At 35.7% G+C, this 16,859-nt stretch overlaps 2 protein-coding genes across 5 annotated transcripts in view; both read left to right on the top strand.

Moving 5' to 3' along the window:
- The first annotated feature begins 958 nt into the window (after positions 1-958).
- Positions 959-11,131, top strand: LOC103475083 (solute carrier family 35 member F2-like). The gene is made up of 8 exons (XM_008426484.2): positions 959-1,605; positions 2,557-2,732; positions 3,727-3,854; positions 4,752-4,911; positions 6,441-6,597; positions 6,682-6,734; positions 7,588-7,742; positions 10,584-11,131. Exons 1-8 carry the CDS (start codon positions 1,505-1,507, stop codon positions 10,884-10,886), a joined length of 1,233 nt encoding a protein of 410 aa, XP_008424706.1. The 5' UTR covers positions 959-1,504; the 3' UTR covers positions 10,887-11,131.
- A 1,014-nt stretch (positions 11,132-12,145) lies between these two features.
- Positions 12,146-16,859, top strand: part of clns1a (chloride channel, nucleotide-sensitive, 1A) — a 7,377-nt gene continuing 2,663 nt past the window's right edge. Inside the window, exons 1-6 of one of the 4 annotated variants that reach the window (XM_008426487.2) lie at positions 12,147-12,602; positions 13,319-13,455; positions 13,555-13,695; positions 14,594-14,704; positions 15,754-15,759; positions 16,386-16,559. In XM_008426487.2, coding sequence (XP_008424709.1) covers positions 12,484-12,602; positions 13,319-13,455; positions 13,555-13,695; positions 14,594-14,704; positions 15,754-15,759; positions 16,386-16,559 — 688 coding nt within the window. In that variant the 5' untranslated portion in view covers positions 12,147-12,483. Of the gene's footprint in view, positions 12,603-13,318; positions 13,456-13,554; positions 13,696-14,593; positions 14,705-15,753; positions 15,760-16,385; positions 16,560-16,859 lie in introns of all 4 variants that reach the window. The other 3 variants (XM_008426486.2, XM_008426489.2, XM_008426488.2) reach the window with 3 other exon arrangements.

Here is a 16,859-nt window from a genome sequence, read left to right on the forward strand (position 1 = left end):
TAATCATATTATTTTATGAGTGAAGCTGTAGTTTGTAAAAAATGTAAAAAAAAATGTTTTATTTGGTATAAAAACAGTTTTGTTTTCGTCCGATGCTCATCCGTACTGCGGTCCACACTGCCCCCTGCTGGCCAGAGTTAATATAATTTGATGCGGACAGATTTACTCGATCATTAACATGAAAATTATACTTAAACTTTTTTAAATAGAGGAAAATATTACCATGAGAAAACAGACCTAAAATTTAAAATGTGAATAAAAATTTCAACTAAATGGTTTTAGATTATTTTCTGAACCATCATTGTTTAATGTTTCCACGTTATCAGCTGCAAATCTTTAAAAAAAGATGCAAACACGTTCAGAAACATTTATTTATACACATTACATAGCAGAGCAAATAAAACAAAATGTGCAGCTCTAAAGTTAATCCTCATTTATTATCACATATCTCAAAATGAGTAGAAAGCATTATTAAATTGCAGCTCTGTTGGTTTTTATTGATAAATACAATATTCACATTTTTTCTTCCATTTTGAATGAAGCAGATCTTCCAATTATATAAACAACAGAGCAAATCCAGCAAATGTAACCGTTATATTTGTAATTTTACTTAAGAGAAATTTGAGAAAAAAATAAACAAAATGGAAGTAAGCTCTAAAAGATGCCAACATTCTCCAGTGAAATAATTAAAAATATACATAAACATGGCTCTGTTACATTGTTAATTTAATTTAACCCCTTTACTGCTATTATACAATATACAGCATGTTGTTCTTGTTGGGTTGAATATTATTCTAAATCTGTTTTATTCATTGTGCTTTATGTGTTTATTTTATTTTTACCCATTAAAAAAACACTTTTGTTAACCTTGTGGTTATTCTAATGAGCGATAAAAAGAAATTTATCATAGTATTTTTATTATTATGACATACACGATAAGAGGACATTAAAACTACAAAAAAATAATCAGGGATGAAGTCATAAAGATAGATTTAGATGGTTCAAATAAATAAATTGCAGCTACGAAAAACAAAACATTCACATTCAGGGACATAGTAATGATAGACACTTAAATAATTTACTCATTCATTTTTATAAATACAATTGCTCTAGAAAGAAAATCCTTTGTTTTGTGATTGTTTGTGATATTTACATGTTTTTTCTGTTTTAATGATATGGATTAATTAACAAAGAATACATAAAATTCTTGATATTATAAGCAGTTATAACAAGAGGAAACACAATGATTACTTCTTTAAATTATCTCACATTTATCAAAGTAAAAGTTTTATTCCCATTAAATAAAACTCTGTAATTAACTCTTATCTCATGCGCTGATTGTGTCCTGCGTGCTTTTTAAAAGCACAGATAAGTAAAGGAATGATCTTTGACCGCTCAGACAGTTAATCATTCAGCTCTGAAACAAAGAGAGGAAAAGATTTTTTAAAAACTCAGCAGCAGCAGCTGAAGCTGTGAGGAGTTTGATGAGCTGCAGAGAGACAACATGGCTGCCAAACAACCCGGTGAAGACGGGCGCTCCGAGGACCAGCGGGGGGGATTCCTGGTGAGGCTCAGGGAGTTCAAACCAAAGGAGGTTTTCACTTGGTGAGTAAACAAAACAAAAAAACAATCTGATTTCAGGATATAACAGTAACTCTGTAAGGATGTTTGTGGTTATTTTAGCAAAAAGAGACGTTGGAAAAGCTATTTTTAATCCATATTCATGCAAAAAACAAACAAACTTCAAAACATTCCAATTTCCTTTTTTAATCTTCACTTTTAAAAATAAAAAACAATCAAGGCAAAAATACTAAATGTTTAAAATAAATGAAATAGGCTGCAACAACACAAATTCATTACAAGAATTTTCATCTAGAAATAAGACAAGACTAACATACAAGTTACTTTTCAGGAAAATATAATTAATATTAAAAGTTCTACTTCAACGGGCAGATTATTTTTACTTTATTCCAACATTATATGTAAATTAATTAATTGAATCTCCTCTATCTTGCTGAAAAGCTACTGAAAGTTAACACAAAATGTTTGTTATAAGTGAAATAATTTAGTTGATGAAATGTCATGTATTTCAGAATTTACAATAGGCTTTTCTTTTTTGTGTTTATGATTTTTCTTCAGATGAGAAATTAATAAATTGTTTATTTAACTGTTATTTTCTGTTCTGAATTAATTATTTTCTGGGTATTTTCCAAAATTAAGTCACACGTGAGCCAAAAACTACCAGTTTAACTTGTAGATTATGTCATTTACAGCAGGTGATAAATGTCTTGTTTTAAGTGAAATAATCTGCCAGTGAAACTTATAGTTGTTTTTTCTTTATCAACATTAAGGAATTGTTTACTTAGGCTTCTATATTGTGCTGAAAAGTTATTAAGTTAGTTTTCTCCAATTTTAAGCGTAATAAGACAAATCTACTTGGTAACATTTTATGTTTTTACAGTGAAATTATCTTTTTAATAATCTGCACTAGATTTAAGTCACATATGGTAAACGTGTGAATGTCTCTGACCAGGCGGTGATGTTTCTTTTTCTCAGGCAGCTCGCCAAAACGCTGGCGATGGGTCAGGGTCTGGCCGGGCTCATCTGTGGTACCGCGGTCTCCTCTCAGTACCTGGCCGCAGAGTTTCAGCTGAACACGCCGATGCTGCAGAGCTTCCTGAACTACACGCTGCTGTGCGCCACCTACACCAGCATGATGATCTGCAGGAGAGGTAGCGCCACAGCTAACAGTGTCTAAGCATGTCTGCTAAACTCAAACAGCTTCATATTTTATTCAGGCAGACACACTTTCAGATTATCTCAAGATTTTAAATGTTATACAGATGAGGATTTGAGCCACTGGAAGGAAACAAAATACAGATTTTTTTTTCTAAAATCTCAAAATTCTGACTTTAATTTCAGAATTATGACTAAAATCTCAAAATCAGAATTGAATTTTTTTTTCCAAATTCTAACTTTTTTCCACAAATTCAGATTTTTTTCCCTTAGAATTGTGACTTTAATCTCAAGATTCTGATTTTAATATTAGTATTCTAAGACTTTTTTCTCAGAATTCTGAATTTTTTCTCAGAATTTTTTCTCAGACTTCTGATTTTTTTTTCAGAGTTCTGGTTTTTTTCTCAGAATTCTCACTTTAATCTCAAAATCACAATTCTCACTTCTTTAATGTTGTAATTCTACGATCTTTCTCAGAATTCCGACTTTTGTCTCAGAATTGTGACTTTAATCTCAAAACTAGAATTCTGACTCTAATCTCAGTATTTTAAGATTTTTTTTGTCAGAATTTATTTTTTCTTCCATCACAATTCTGGAGGGGGATGGAGGGGGGGTTTCAACCCAAAAATTTTCTCAGGACTCAGATTTTCTCCTCATAATTGTAAGTTTCCTTTCTCAGAATTTTGACTTTAACTCAAAATTCTAATTCTGTCAATCTATGTCAAAATTCAAATAAATAACCAAACATTTTTATGTGAATGTCAATTCTGTTGCTGACATGCAAAAATAATCCCATAATTATTTCTTCCATATTATAGGATTTGCTTATCCCAAATGTATTTGCTAGATTTGAGTTTTAAGACTAGATTCTGCAGAATTACTGCACACATTTCATCTGATCAACTTATTTTTGATGAACTGTCCTCCTGCTTGGTGAAGAAACAAACATGTGAATACTGAAACTCCGGGGTGATCCCCTTTAAAACGCAGGGGATGGAAATATCTTGCAGATCCTTAAGAGAAGATGGTGGAGGTACTTACTGCTGGGTCTGGTGGATGTGGAGGCCAACTACACCGTGGTCAAAGCCTATCAGTACACCACCCTCACCAGCGTCCAGGTCAGTACACCATGGGGTCTGCCGCTTCAATAAGAAATGTTTTATTTCTTACAGACAAAAATAAATATTTTTATTGAGTGAAATGCTCTCCTTTTATGTAGTTTGTCTTTTTGTTTCTTGTCTTTAAATCTGATGGCAAATATCTTTTTCAGTTATTCTTCATTTGCTTTAACTGATTTAAAGCTGCAGTATGTAACTTTTATAAATGTTTTTTTTTTTTTTACAAATTTGTTTAAACTGTCTCTATGTTGTGACAGTTTGATATGAGACAGATAATCTGTGAAAAAAAGAGCTCCTCTGCCTTCTCCCAGTGCTAATTAGAAACAGCCAATCAGAGGCAGGAGGCGGGTCTTAACGCTGTCAATCACCCCTCCATGTGATCTATTATTATCTAATTTCCTTTGGGATCAATAAAATATTTTTAAGTTTGAATTGTTCTCTGCTACGCTGCAGCTAGCACAGCATGTCATAAATGCTAATGCTAGTTAGCATAGCCACCAATAACAGTGGCTAACTGTAAGTTGTGTCTCCACCAATAGCACATTTAGTAGGGCTTACATGAAGTGATTGACAGCGCTAAGCCCCTCCTCCTGGTTCTGATTGGTTGTTTTTGGTCAGAATCTGTGATTTTCGGTAATAGCAGCCCAGGGAGGAGGTGGAGGAGAGCGATCGCTTCACAGATTATCTGTCTCATAACAAACTGTCGCAACATGGTGACAGTTTTAACAAATATGTAAAGAAGATATTTTTTTTATAAAAGTCACATCCTGCAGCTTTAAATAACTTTTAATGACAAAATCATTTTTATCATTTCCTGAAGGGTGTGTTGTCTTTCTACTGTGTCTGTGTTTAATTGTTTTTCATCATAAGTCAGTTTCCTTGTGTTCTGTGCCCCAGTTGCTGGACTGCTTTATTATCCCGGTCCTAATGATTCTGTCCTGGTGGATCCTGAAGACCCGGTACAGACTGACCCACTATGTGGCCGTCTGCCTCTGTCTGCTGGGAGTCGGGGCCATGGTGGGCGCCGACCTGCTGGCTGGAAGAGACCAGGGCTCCAGTAAGAACTCCTGTGATGTCTGAACCCAGTTTTTGGATAAAAGTTGTGGTTGTACTCAGTTTTTTGGACTCCATTTTTGTTGGTTTTGTATAAATAGAGACAAAGTATTTGATGAGATGGTTTGGATTTTAAGTTTAGTTTGGTGAAGTCAATTTACTGACAGCAATAATTTGTGTTACTTAGCCTTTCATAAGAGAGAAAAAATTATATTTTCACCATATTATCCATTCATTTATAAATGTAACAGTTTAAAATTAAATATTTAATTAGCAGGCTAAATATTTAGCTTCAAACCAATTTTTTAGTTATCAAGCTAAATATGTAGTTAAACTAAGTATTTAGATAACAAGCCAAATATTTAGTCTGAAGCCACTTATTTGGATAGTAAGCTAATATATATGTAGCTTCAAACAAAATATTTAATTTAAAAGCTAAATATGTAGTAGCAATCATTTACCTACCAAGCTAAATTTATAGATTCAAACCAAATATGTAGTGTACGAGAAAAATATGTAGCTTAAAGCCAACTTTTTAGCCAGCAAGGTAAATATTTAGCTTCAAATCAATTATTTAGTTAGCAAATTAAACATGCAACTGCAAACTAAATACTTAGCTACCAAGCTAAATATATAGATTCAAACCAAATATTTGGTGAACAAGCTAAATATTTAGCTTCAAACCATATTACCATATCATATTACTTAGCTTGCTATCTAAGCTAAGTCTGAATCTAAATATTCATCCATTTTCTTGCACCCTTGTCCCTCAGTGGAGTCGGGAGGGTTGCTGGTGCCCATCTCCAGCTAACGTTCCAGGCGAGAGGCGGGGTCTCCCTGGACAGGTCGCCAGTCTGTCGCAGGGCAACACAGAGACACACAGGACAAACAACCATCCACACACACAGTCACACCTAGGGGCAATTTGGAGAGGCCAATTAACCTAACAGTCATGTTTTTGGACTGTGGGAGGAAACCGGAGTACCCGGAGAAAACCCACGCATGCACAGGGAGAACATGCAAACTCCATGCAGAAAGACCGGGGCCGGGAATCGAACCCAGAACCTTCTTGCTGCAAGGCAACAGCTCTACCAACTGCGCCACTGTGCAGCCCGAATCTAAATATTTCACAAGCTAATTGTTTAGCGTCAAACTAAGTATTTAGCTCAATCAGATCATATTTAGTTAGCTAAATATTTAATTTGAAGGTAGGTACTTAAATATTTTTAATTGAAACTCTGATAATTCCCATTTGTTTCCTCTTATCTCAGGCTAAAGAACCCAAATTAGTGTTGTTAATTTTTGACTGTGTAGCTTTACAATCAACGCCTCATACTCATTTATTCTACTTGGCTAAGTTACTCTGATGTTTTATCCTTTGCTTTCCTGCCAATCTGTTCCAATCTCCTGGGTTTAATTTAAAAAACTTCATTGTTCACCATGTTCCTCTCTAGCTCGTCTCTGCATCTGGGTCCTCATTAGCATCAAAACTGGATCCTGGTCTTCTTAAAGTTGTTTCCCCTCTTTCTGCAGCCTCCAACATCTTATTAGGAGACGGTTTGGTTCTGCTCAGTGCTGCTTTGTACGCGGTGTCCAATGTGTCTCAGGAGTACACAGTAAAGAACCTGAGCAGAGTGGAGTTCCTGGGGATGATTGGCCTGTTTGGGACCATCATTAGCACCGTCCAGATGTGAGCCGTCATCAGCAGCATGAATTACTTAACATCCTATTTAGCCTTTTGGCTGTTTGACCTCTTTTTTCCCCCTCCGTGCAGGGTCATCCTGGAGCGTAATGAGTTGTCCAATATTATCTGGAGCTGGCAAGTTGGTTAGTATTCATTTTACACAGAATAACTTTTAATGTTAAAAGTGTAAAAACTTCGACCAAAGCGGGCGGAGCCAAGATACGCAGAGGAGTATCTTGGGCATGACGACACGTTAATTAATTACCTTTTGACTGTTTCTAAATATAGCTAGCTTACTTCTCTGGCATCGGCCTTTTATTTATCTGTTTAGTTTCACAAATTTGCTGTTAAAGCGAGTGTATTAGAGACGTATTAACCATTTAGATAAAACAACGGCAGACAGATTGTGTTAGCCGGTCCGACATTAGCTTCTATTTCCGCCTCGCTTTACACAGACTTCCGGCTACATTTCAAAACAAGAGCATTAGCATAAATTATAGTGTTATAATAACTAACTGTAGTGTTTTTTCAGTGATGTTTATAAGCAGAGAGGAATAAGTGTTGATAAATTTGTCACTCAAAAAAATTATGAAACAGGTCATGAGATAAAAGATTGTACCTGTCACTTCTTTTTTTTTTCTTGTTCAACGTTTTAAAGCAGCCACCACTTTAAAAAATGATTTTGGTCAGTTTCTGTAAGATTTCTGCTGCTGGAAAGCACTGTTACCAACTTAACGACTTTGTTGCTATATTTAGCAACTTTCCAGACCTCTCTCACTCCAGCACCTTTTTTACATTTTTTTTTTTTACAAAAGTAAAATGTAAGAAAAAAAGCTAAAGTCTGGCAAAAAATTACAAAAACGTCAATATTGTTTTGTAGAAATGTTTCACACACCAACCTTTTGTTTTATAATAACCACATGCTACAACCTAAGTCACTTTGTCAGGTTTTCGCTGTTTTTATCTGAACGTACCGTTGCTCTTCTCTCCTCCCAGGGCTTCTGCTTGCTGCATATGCTCTGTGCATGTACGCTCTGTACAGCTTCATGCCCATAGTGATGAAGATGAGCAGCGCCACCTCCGTCAATCTCTCACTGCTCACTGCCGACCTCTTCAGCCTCTTCTGCGGGATCTTCCTCTTCCAGTACAACGTGAGCAACATTTTTCATTTTCAGAGTTGATTTGATCAGAAAAAAGAGAGGAAAAGAAGGCTCCGTTTTTTGTTTTTTGAACAGTTGAAAGACAGAGCTTCTTATTTGTTAGAATCGCAAACTGTTTTGGGGGGAGTTTGTAAGACAGATCAACAGAAAGTAGAAGATAACTCGAAATCTAAGGAAATCACAATGAGATGCAATAAAATAAGAACCAAATCTAAGAACTAAGAGCAAAATAAACAAAGAAATGATCAAAATCAAAAAACAATGATGCAACTAGAAGTCCAGACGAAAGCACAAAATCTTACCAAGTAGTTTGGTTTACTTTCTAATTCAAATATCTTAGTATACCAGAAAGAAAACAAAGCTAATTAAAAAGTAACTTTTCACCAACATACAGGAGAATAATTCCTCACTATTGAGGAAAAATTATTTGTTCCACTGGCTGATTATTTCACCTTTAACAAGACTTTTTTCCCCATGTTATCGGTTAAATAATCTGCCAATGGACCTTGCATTTTTTTAAACAATATTAAGAAATTATTTACTTAAAACAAACTCCTGTATCTTGCTGAAAAGTTCCTCTTGACTTAGTTTTGTCTTCTTTCAACTTATTTCTTACCAAAAATACTTGGTAAAATTTTGCGTTTTTGCAGGGAACAAATAATGACACAATGTATTTGTTTCCTCCCACTTTACAACTGTATTTGGTGTGTTTTGGTCTACCACATAAAATTTACTTTTTTAAAGTGACAAAGAGTGAGAAAGCTTTCAAAAAATATATTTACCAAAGCATTGTGTAAAAATAAAATGTTTAGAAATTCATTTAAAATTAAATGAAACTTTGAAGCTACCATTAAAACTGTAGCAATCATATTTTTATGATTGCTACATAAAAATATGATTGCAAACAGATCCTACGGGATCTGTTTGTGTTTGGCTCGTATTTCCTATAAACAGTTAATTTCAGTTACTCATTACCTAACTTACTTCGTCGTTTTTTGATCCAGCTGTATCATCTTCAGTTTTGGTGTCACTTAAGGCGTTTTCGCACTGGAACGGTACGGAACGGACCGGTTTCGACCGTGTTTGCATTAGAACTTGCGACCGGTTCCACCCGGCCCCTTGGAACCACAAGAGCTGTGGAATAAGAAAACAATGACTGCCCTGCAGGATGTTTAGCAGTAAACTGACAACGTGAATTGCCTTTTTGTGCCATTTATTGTGAATTTTGGCTCACATTGGAAGCAGATTAAGTCTGAATCAAAGTGTTTTAATTCAGCAGCATGCTTTGTTCCTCACCGCTCTCTGGGTTGCAGTGACCTGCAGAGTCCTATCAAGATTCTGCAGTGTTAATGAATAATGACCAAGGTTAACCTGCAATCGCATCTGTCTTCAGAAAGGACTCTCTGCACACGCCACAACAGAAAATAAGACTCAAAACTCATTTCTTAAAAACAAAATTCGCCCTTGTTTTCCTTAAGAATTACTTAAAATGAGAAATAGCAGGCAGGTCTGAATAAATAAAGCACGTAATTAACTGATCATATATCATAGATCAGAACGTTACTCTGACATACATGCTTGATAACATAATGTGTGAGAAATCAATCTGCTAAAGACAAAACTGATCAACAGCCAAAAAACTGTCTGGGGTTTTTCAACTGTTTTAGGGTCATTTTGATTTGTTGAATCCAAAAACCCACATTGGTTTTGCTCAATCAGGTAAACTTTCTGAACGTCCCATAAGAGAATATATTTCAATCTATCAATAAATATATAAAGAAAATATCAATTCCACCATTTCACTGTCATGTTTGCGTGTTTTTTTCCTCCAATACCGATATCTGAGAAGTCGTATGAGCCGATACAGATCCGATACAGAGAAACATCGCTGAATTGACTTAATGCGTTTCTTTTTTTATTCATAAACGTACTGAATTACAAATTTAACTGATATCTATGCACCAGTACAACACACTTAAATACACCAATATCTTCTCTAGTTTGGTAAAACATGGAAAAACAACTTTAATTAGTTCAGTCAGTGCAGTTATAACAGAAAATGTAAAATAAATAAAACTGACAAAAACAGTTGGCTATTTTGGTCAAACATGTAAAAATAAAGTTCCACAAACCTTCTTTCAAATGGTTCAGTAATTCTATAAACAATAAAGCATAGAATTAGACTGAATAAATCTGCCTTCATGGATTGGGCACATTGTCACCGATTCCCGATCTAGAATTTATTTTCGGTATCGGGATCAATATTGATATTAATATCGGATTGGTGCATCTCCAGTTTGCAGGTTGGTAAATAGAAACGAATAGAAATTCCTTTATTGTCCCACAATGGGGCGGTTTCTGTGCAACAGCAGCAGCAAATAGTGACAGGCCATCAAAGCAAGCAGGCAAAGATAAAACATAAAATATATAAAAACAGAATAAAGAATTGAAAAATTTTTTAAAATATTGTAAAAATGTCAACATAAATATTATGAAGTTATTAGAAAATCTACTCCAGACCCAAGGAAATGTGCAACTGTAAAAGTGACGTTGAATTGTAGGCTTGACTTTATTTTTGTTCAATAAATAATGACAGTGTTTGTGCACTGGATGTTATATATAAATGTTTATAACCTGACAAAGACCAGATCATTGTCCTGACGTGGGAAACGCTATTTAAGACAGAATACACTTTGTTTTTTTAATGATTGTTGCTGCATGTAACTGTATCTGTTTGCCATTTTTGCTTCTATCTTCATTATTTCACTATTTCTATATTTTTCTGCATCATTGTTTCCTCTGCCTCTGTAAAAATATCAATTTTTTGCTCAGTTCTCTGGACTCTACCTGATCTCTCTTGTGGTCATCCTCCTCGGCTTCATCGTCTTCAATGCTGTGCCGACGCCCACTGCCACCGCCACCTCTTCTTCCTCTTCCTCAATCTGCGAGGAAGGCTGCTATGAGAATCCTGGAGCGACTGAGGATGCCTCCAACAGAGATGAAGATCCAGGAAGGATCCCCGCTGAGGTGGAGGAGGAGGATGAAGAGCGGCGAGCGGATAAAACAGATTCATCACGAAGCTTTAGAGAGGAAACTGATGGAGATCGTACTGTTGAACGCAGCACAAAAATGTGAACAGCTCAAGAGAGTGTTTTTACACATTTATTTATTGAGTTTTCATTCGTGTCGGTGTGCACTAAACCTCGTTTGGTCCCTGAGAATAATTAAATCAGAGCAGAAAAATAATGGCTGCCTACAAAATATTGGTAGTTCTTAAAAACAAAAAACAGAAAAGAATTTGACCCAGAAATGTATACATTTTCATAAGACAGTTTGCACCAATAAGGTTTTGGGTTCAACTTTTTCTGCATGTTTGCATTTTCTCCCTCTGCAGTTACCAAACATTGTTTTATTATTATTATTATTATTATTATTATTATTATTATTATTATTATTATTATTATTATTATTATGCTCTTTTAGATAAATTCATAATGAAATACATTAAAGTTTGTCATTACAATGTGAAAAAATCTGAAAAGTTTAAAGTCTTTAAAAGTTTATTAAGGCAATTAATAATTTTAAAATTTGCATATCATTTCCTAAAATTGGTCATAAGCCCTCGGGGCATTTACATAGAAGTTCTGTTATAATATAAGATAGTTTTATTGTAAACAGTAAAATGTCAGGATGCTAGATTTTAAAGCCGAACGTTGAAATGCAATTTATTTTTTGTCTGCGTTCATAATTTTGCCTGATTTATGATCACATCTAAAATCTGTCACATTAGTTTTTTTAATGCACATTTCAGTTTAAAATGATATGCCTTTGTCTAATAATATGTTATTATGTGTTTATTTTATGATGTGATTATCTTAAGTCATTAAGAAAATGCATTTGGACTTTAATTAAAGGTAATTTAGATTTAATTAAAAATACAGAAAAAACTAAAAATGCATTTTGATACTTCTTGGTGTACTGTAGCACACCAAAATTTGAAATAATTTAATCAATATTAAAATATTTATATGGTGAAAAGTGCTTAACCAGTTCAAATTTCAGTTGATGAATTTCACATTTGTTGTATATTTTAGAAATTATAGACACCCATTAATAATTATAGATATATTTTCTACATATTGTATGTAATTAGCACAACTGCACATACAGCGAATGTTTTATATATTCATATATACGTAAATAAAATAAAAAATTGCCAAGGTATTTTTGAGTCTTGTTAGTTTGCGCACTATAACCGCTGGAGGGCGCCTGAAACTCATTAAAAATTAAACTGCCTAACTACGTAGAAACATGTACGTGAATTTCGAAGTAACGTACGAACGTCTGTGCCTCCAACCGTTGGGCTAGCGTGCGACACGTGATTTCTTTTTAGCGTATCATACGTTACTTATGGAACAAGCCGCGTTATTTCAGCTCGACGTAGGCCGATGCAGCTAAGCAACAGGGACAGCAGTTAGCTAACTAACAGCACAACTTTCCTGTTTATCAGTTCCTGTGATAGTTCTCCAGACGACTCATTCTGGGTTAGTTTATCCGGGAGGAGAAAGGCAGAGAGCGGCTACGGTTTATCTCCTCCCGTTGCTCGCCGTCACGCAATTACCGAGAAGTTATCTCGGGATAAATTAGCCAGATTTGCGACACGAAGTAGGACACACAGCTACTTGTTCGGTACAGATTCGACGTTGAGGACGACTTTACTGTTACACGGACAATGGTTCTCCTGAAAAACATCCACCCTCCCACCGAGGGAGTGCGGCACGAGCAAGCCGCCACCACGGCGGTGCTGGACGGGCAGAGGCTGGGCTGCGGCACGCTGTACGTCGCCGAAACGTAAGTGATGCACATGGCGCTTGTTTTCATCTGTGGCAGCAGGTCGGGGTTTTCATAACATTTATTGTAGAAAATGGGTAAATGTATACAAATAAAGTAGATAAATATGTAATATAATATATTGCGGGGACCGTCATAATTGGTTTTAATGGCATGATTACCAATGTTTATTTTGTTTCTGTTACGTCATACCACACACGCTGTTTATAACGATTACATCTAAAAACGTTAGAATATTGCGTACAAGTGCTATACTTCTTGCCAGTAATCTCGGAACATAAACCGTCATTTTCTAGAGATTAATTACACATAGAGTACAATATTTAAAGCTTTTATTTCCTGTCGATATTGGTTATGTGTTTATCTCGATACTTATTGATTTATTGTCCAGCATTAAGTGAATTGAAATAGTCTTTTGTGGTTTGTATTGTATTTATCTCCAACGTGTGGCGCAGGAAAAGTTTATCTTAAAATGAAAAGTGTACAAACGTATATTAAAGTATCAGGATGTGTAGCGATGGCACTTGACAAAATGTAATGTTTCAGTTGTTTACTGTGTCCACTGTGACTTTGCATTTTTGTGTTGTGATGTAAATAAAGCACTTCGAACTGCCTTGTTGCTGAAATGTGCTATTCAAATAAACTTGAGTGATTGAGGAGTTTTGCACAAATCCACACCTGTACGTTGTGTGTTTTCTTTTTTTTTTTTCTGTCAGGCGCTTGTCGTGGTTTGATGGATCAGGTTTGGGTTTCTCTCTGGAGTACCCCTCCATCGGTCTCCATGCCATCTCCAGGGACGTGAGCGCTTACCCCCAGGAACACCTGTACGTCATGGTGAACGGAAAGCTCAGCGGTAAGGGGGAAGTTTGTTTGAAATACCTGTTTTTATAATAGTGAATGTTTCTGTCACCTTCTGAGAAAATGTTTGGAGTCACTGGTTTGATGTTCACAGATGAGAATGAGGCGGAAATGGCCGAGAAAGGAGCTGGTGATGAAGCCGGTGACGACGGCGGCGGCAGCAGCGACGGGGATGATGACGATGATGAAGGGATGATTACAGAGATTCGGTTTGTGCCGACCGACAAGACGTCATGTGAGTGACCACACTGTGGTAATTGACTTTCAGCTTATATTGTTTTGATATTGATAATTATTGATTAGTTTTTGTGCTTTAAGTATCTGAAATGCTGCCAAACTGGTGGCTTGAGCTTTCCTGTTTTATCCAGTTTTCACCCCACGCCGTTGCTTTTTATTTTTAAACAGTTATGAGGCATGGTGGCGAAACCTTAAACTGCTGCTGTGCACTTGCACAGCAGCAGTTTAAGTAACCTGTTGCTGGTTACCTAGCAACAGGTTGTTGCTAGGTAACCAAAGAATTAGTGAGTTGCTAGGTAACCAAAGTTCTAAGATTGTCGTAAGGGAAAAATGGTGCCGTGTGAACTAAGCTTTAGCTGTTAGCAGTTGAGTGGTTAAAGTCTTTGCTCTGTGTACATCTCCCAGAATTCTGTGCGGTTCTGGATCGGAGTTCAGTGAATATTCTACATATTGGATATTCTATCAGATGTATTACCTGTTGTCAGGTGCAGCATACCCTGCTTTAGCCAATGGCCGCCCTGAGTACTCAACTTTTTCTTTTTGGCCTGTGGGGCAAAAAGTTTGGACACCACTGCTCTATATTGAAGGAGGGTGTACTTTTTTTAAAATCATGGTTTTATGAAAGAATAAGATATCAACCCATGGATCTGACAAAAGCTTAGATCATCAATATTATAGTCATCAAGAGTTATCCTGCTTAATAAAAACATAATAAAGAATTAATAAAGCACCCACTGTTTTTCTTCTTTTTTTTTTACTTTTACATCTTTGCATCCTTAGTTTTTTTTTCTTGTTTTAAACAAAAAAGACTGTTTTGTGTTTGAAGTAAGTGACAGCAGTGGAGTAGTGCTGCCTCAGTGATGCCTCAGGTTGATGGTATGATCTTTTCCATGCAGTGGAGTCCATGTTCTCAGCCATGTGTGAATGCCAGGCTCTTCATCCCGACCCGGACGACGAAGACTCTGATAATGACTTTGAGGGAGAGGAGTACGACGTGGAAGAAGCTGGTGAGGGAAAAAAAATCAACAACACAGCGTAAAACTGACCTGTGATTTTAATATGTATAATATGGAAGTCTGGAACCTTCCAAGGTTCCAGACTTCCTTGTAATAATTAAAGGTGACCTATCGTGCTTAGGTTGCTAGGTAACGGGTTAGGCTGGCTGGGGTTGCTAGGTAACGGCACAATGTGACTCAACATTCCAAAGGTTTTTGAAATGGCTCATTTTCCAGACACCAAAAATAGAATAGAATATACTTTATCGATTCCCAAGGTGAAACTGATTAAAAACATTAACGTTGAGTTTTCTTTCTTTTAATCGCGAGATCCAAACGGAAGTATAAAAACGCACAAAACGTGAATTTTGCATAATAGGTCCCCTTTTAAAGAGCTTTCAATCAGCCTTTCTGAAGGTCTTTTAAGTTCATTGTGTCACTATTAACAGTAATAACAACAACATTTACATCGGTCCGTATTTTCATATTCTTGCCTCCTAATTCAGAGGTTAGTGTCTCAGCAGCTGGAATTGAATTGACCAAGGGACAACTGTGCACACTTTGCTTTGATGCAGCATGATTCCCACGTTCATTCAATTCATTTTTGCCAGTAACCTCACCTGGTACTCAGTTTTTGTTTAATATTTCAAAATTTAAAACATGACAGTGAATATTACTGTTGTGACCGTCCATTTTAAACGGTGTGAAAATGTAATAGCCATAAAAGAAAAGATTCTACTAAAGTACTTGGAAGCAGGAATTAAAAGCTTAATTTCCTTCATTTGTGTGTTTAACTTGTAACATTTTTTTAGTATTTTTCACCAAGATGGAATTGTTGACGTGTTTTTCTTAAAAAATGTCGGTTATTGAATCAATATGTTTATATAGTTAGTGTTTTTGACTATAATATTCTAATATTGTATTTTTCTTTCAAAATGTTTCTTGAACTGCTGTTTTGCTCAGTAGCTCATCATAATTATCCCTGAATTACATAAATAACACTAACTCTCCACCATTTCTTTTTGTTTTTCATCTCTCCGTGGACTGGTTTTTTTTTGCAGAGGCAGGTAAGATGTGTAAAGTTTATCACACAATAACACAACGTTCAAAATGTTGCAATAATGGTCTAAGATCAGTTTAAAGGTTCTAGAAAAACTTGGTAGGATTTTGTGTTTTTGCAGCAAATGCAAATTTTCAATGGCAAAAGAGGAATTAATACCATAAAACTGCATTTTTTTAAAATTATTTCTGCATTTTAAAACATTAGTTGGCTCTTTATAATTTTAGTCAAAGGGATTAAGAGCTATTTTAAAGCTTCAGAGCCATGTTAAATTGCTTCTTAAAGCAGTGGCAACTGCTTTAAGAAATAGGAACAAACTGCAGTTTTACTAATGCTGCTTGTGTTAAATGCTGTAGTCTCTATTAAATAAAGTAAAAAAAAAAATCTTAAAATGTAAAATGTACTCATTTCATAAACCCTTTATTACACTGACTGCTCTCTCACACACAGTGTGACGTTGCCTCTTGTCCTGAAGTCAATAATTCAGGAAGAAAAATATTTCAAATGCACATATTAAAGTTCTTAGAGGCTAAAATCATTATGTCTGATTGTAGCTTTATAAAAACCCAAAACCTGCCAAAACAACTCTTGATCCAGGATAGATTGATTCTCCATGTTTGTTCATGCACTCAGAGCACGGCCATGCTGACATCCCGACCTTCTACACGTGTGACGAGGGTTTGTCGGCGCTCACGCAGGAGGGCCAGGCCACCCTGGAGAGGCTGGAGGGGATGCTGGCCCAGTCCGTCAGCCAGCAGTACCACATGGCCGGAGTCAGAACCGAAGAAACAAAAGCCGAGTTTGAAGGTTTGAGTCGAGTTGATACTGTTTTCTTTCTTTTTTTTAATTCTCTCCTGTTTTAAAAAAAAACATTACAGTGCAAATAAATCTATCAGAAATTAAACTTATATTATTTAGCAACTGAATAAATGGCATTATTATTTACACATTTTTGGTTTCTGACAATGGATAGATAATAAATAGTTTCCAGGCCATGGACCCAAAATCTCTACGTTTTGTTCCCTGAGCCAGTTAGTTATCACCTTTGCTTAATGGCAAGGTGCTCCATCATGCTGGAAAAGGCATTGTTCATCACCAAACTGCTCT

Source organism: Poecilia reticulata, linkage group LG13, assembly GCF_000633615.1.
Source record: "Poecilia reticulata strain Guanapo linkage group LG13, Guppy_female_1.0+MT, whole genome shotgun sequence".
In the NCBI taxonomy this organism is placed as follows: domain Eukaryota; kingdom Metazoa; phylum Chordata; class Actinopteri; order Cyprinodontiformes; family Poeciliidae; genus Poecilia; species Poecilia reticulata.

Coding starts and splice junctions, on each gene's coding strand:
- LOC103475083 (XM_008426484.2), top strand. CDS start 1,505: ATGGCTGCCAAACAACCCGGTGAAGACGGGCGCTCCGAGGACCAGCGG. Junction 4,912..6,440: donor TGGAAGAGACCAGGGCTCCA/GTAAGAACTCCT, acceptor CTCTTTCTGCAG/CCTCCAACATCTTATTAGGA. Junction 6,735..7,587: donor TATCTGGAGCTGGCAAGTTG/GTTAGTATTCAT, acceptor CTCTCCTCCCAG/GGCTTCTGCTTGCTGCATAT.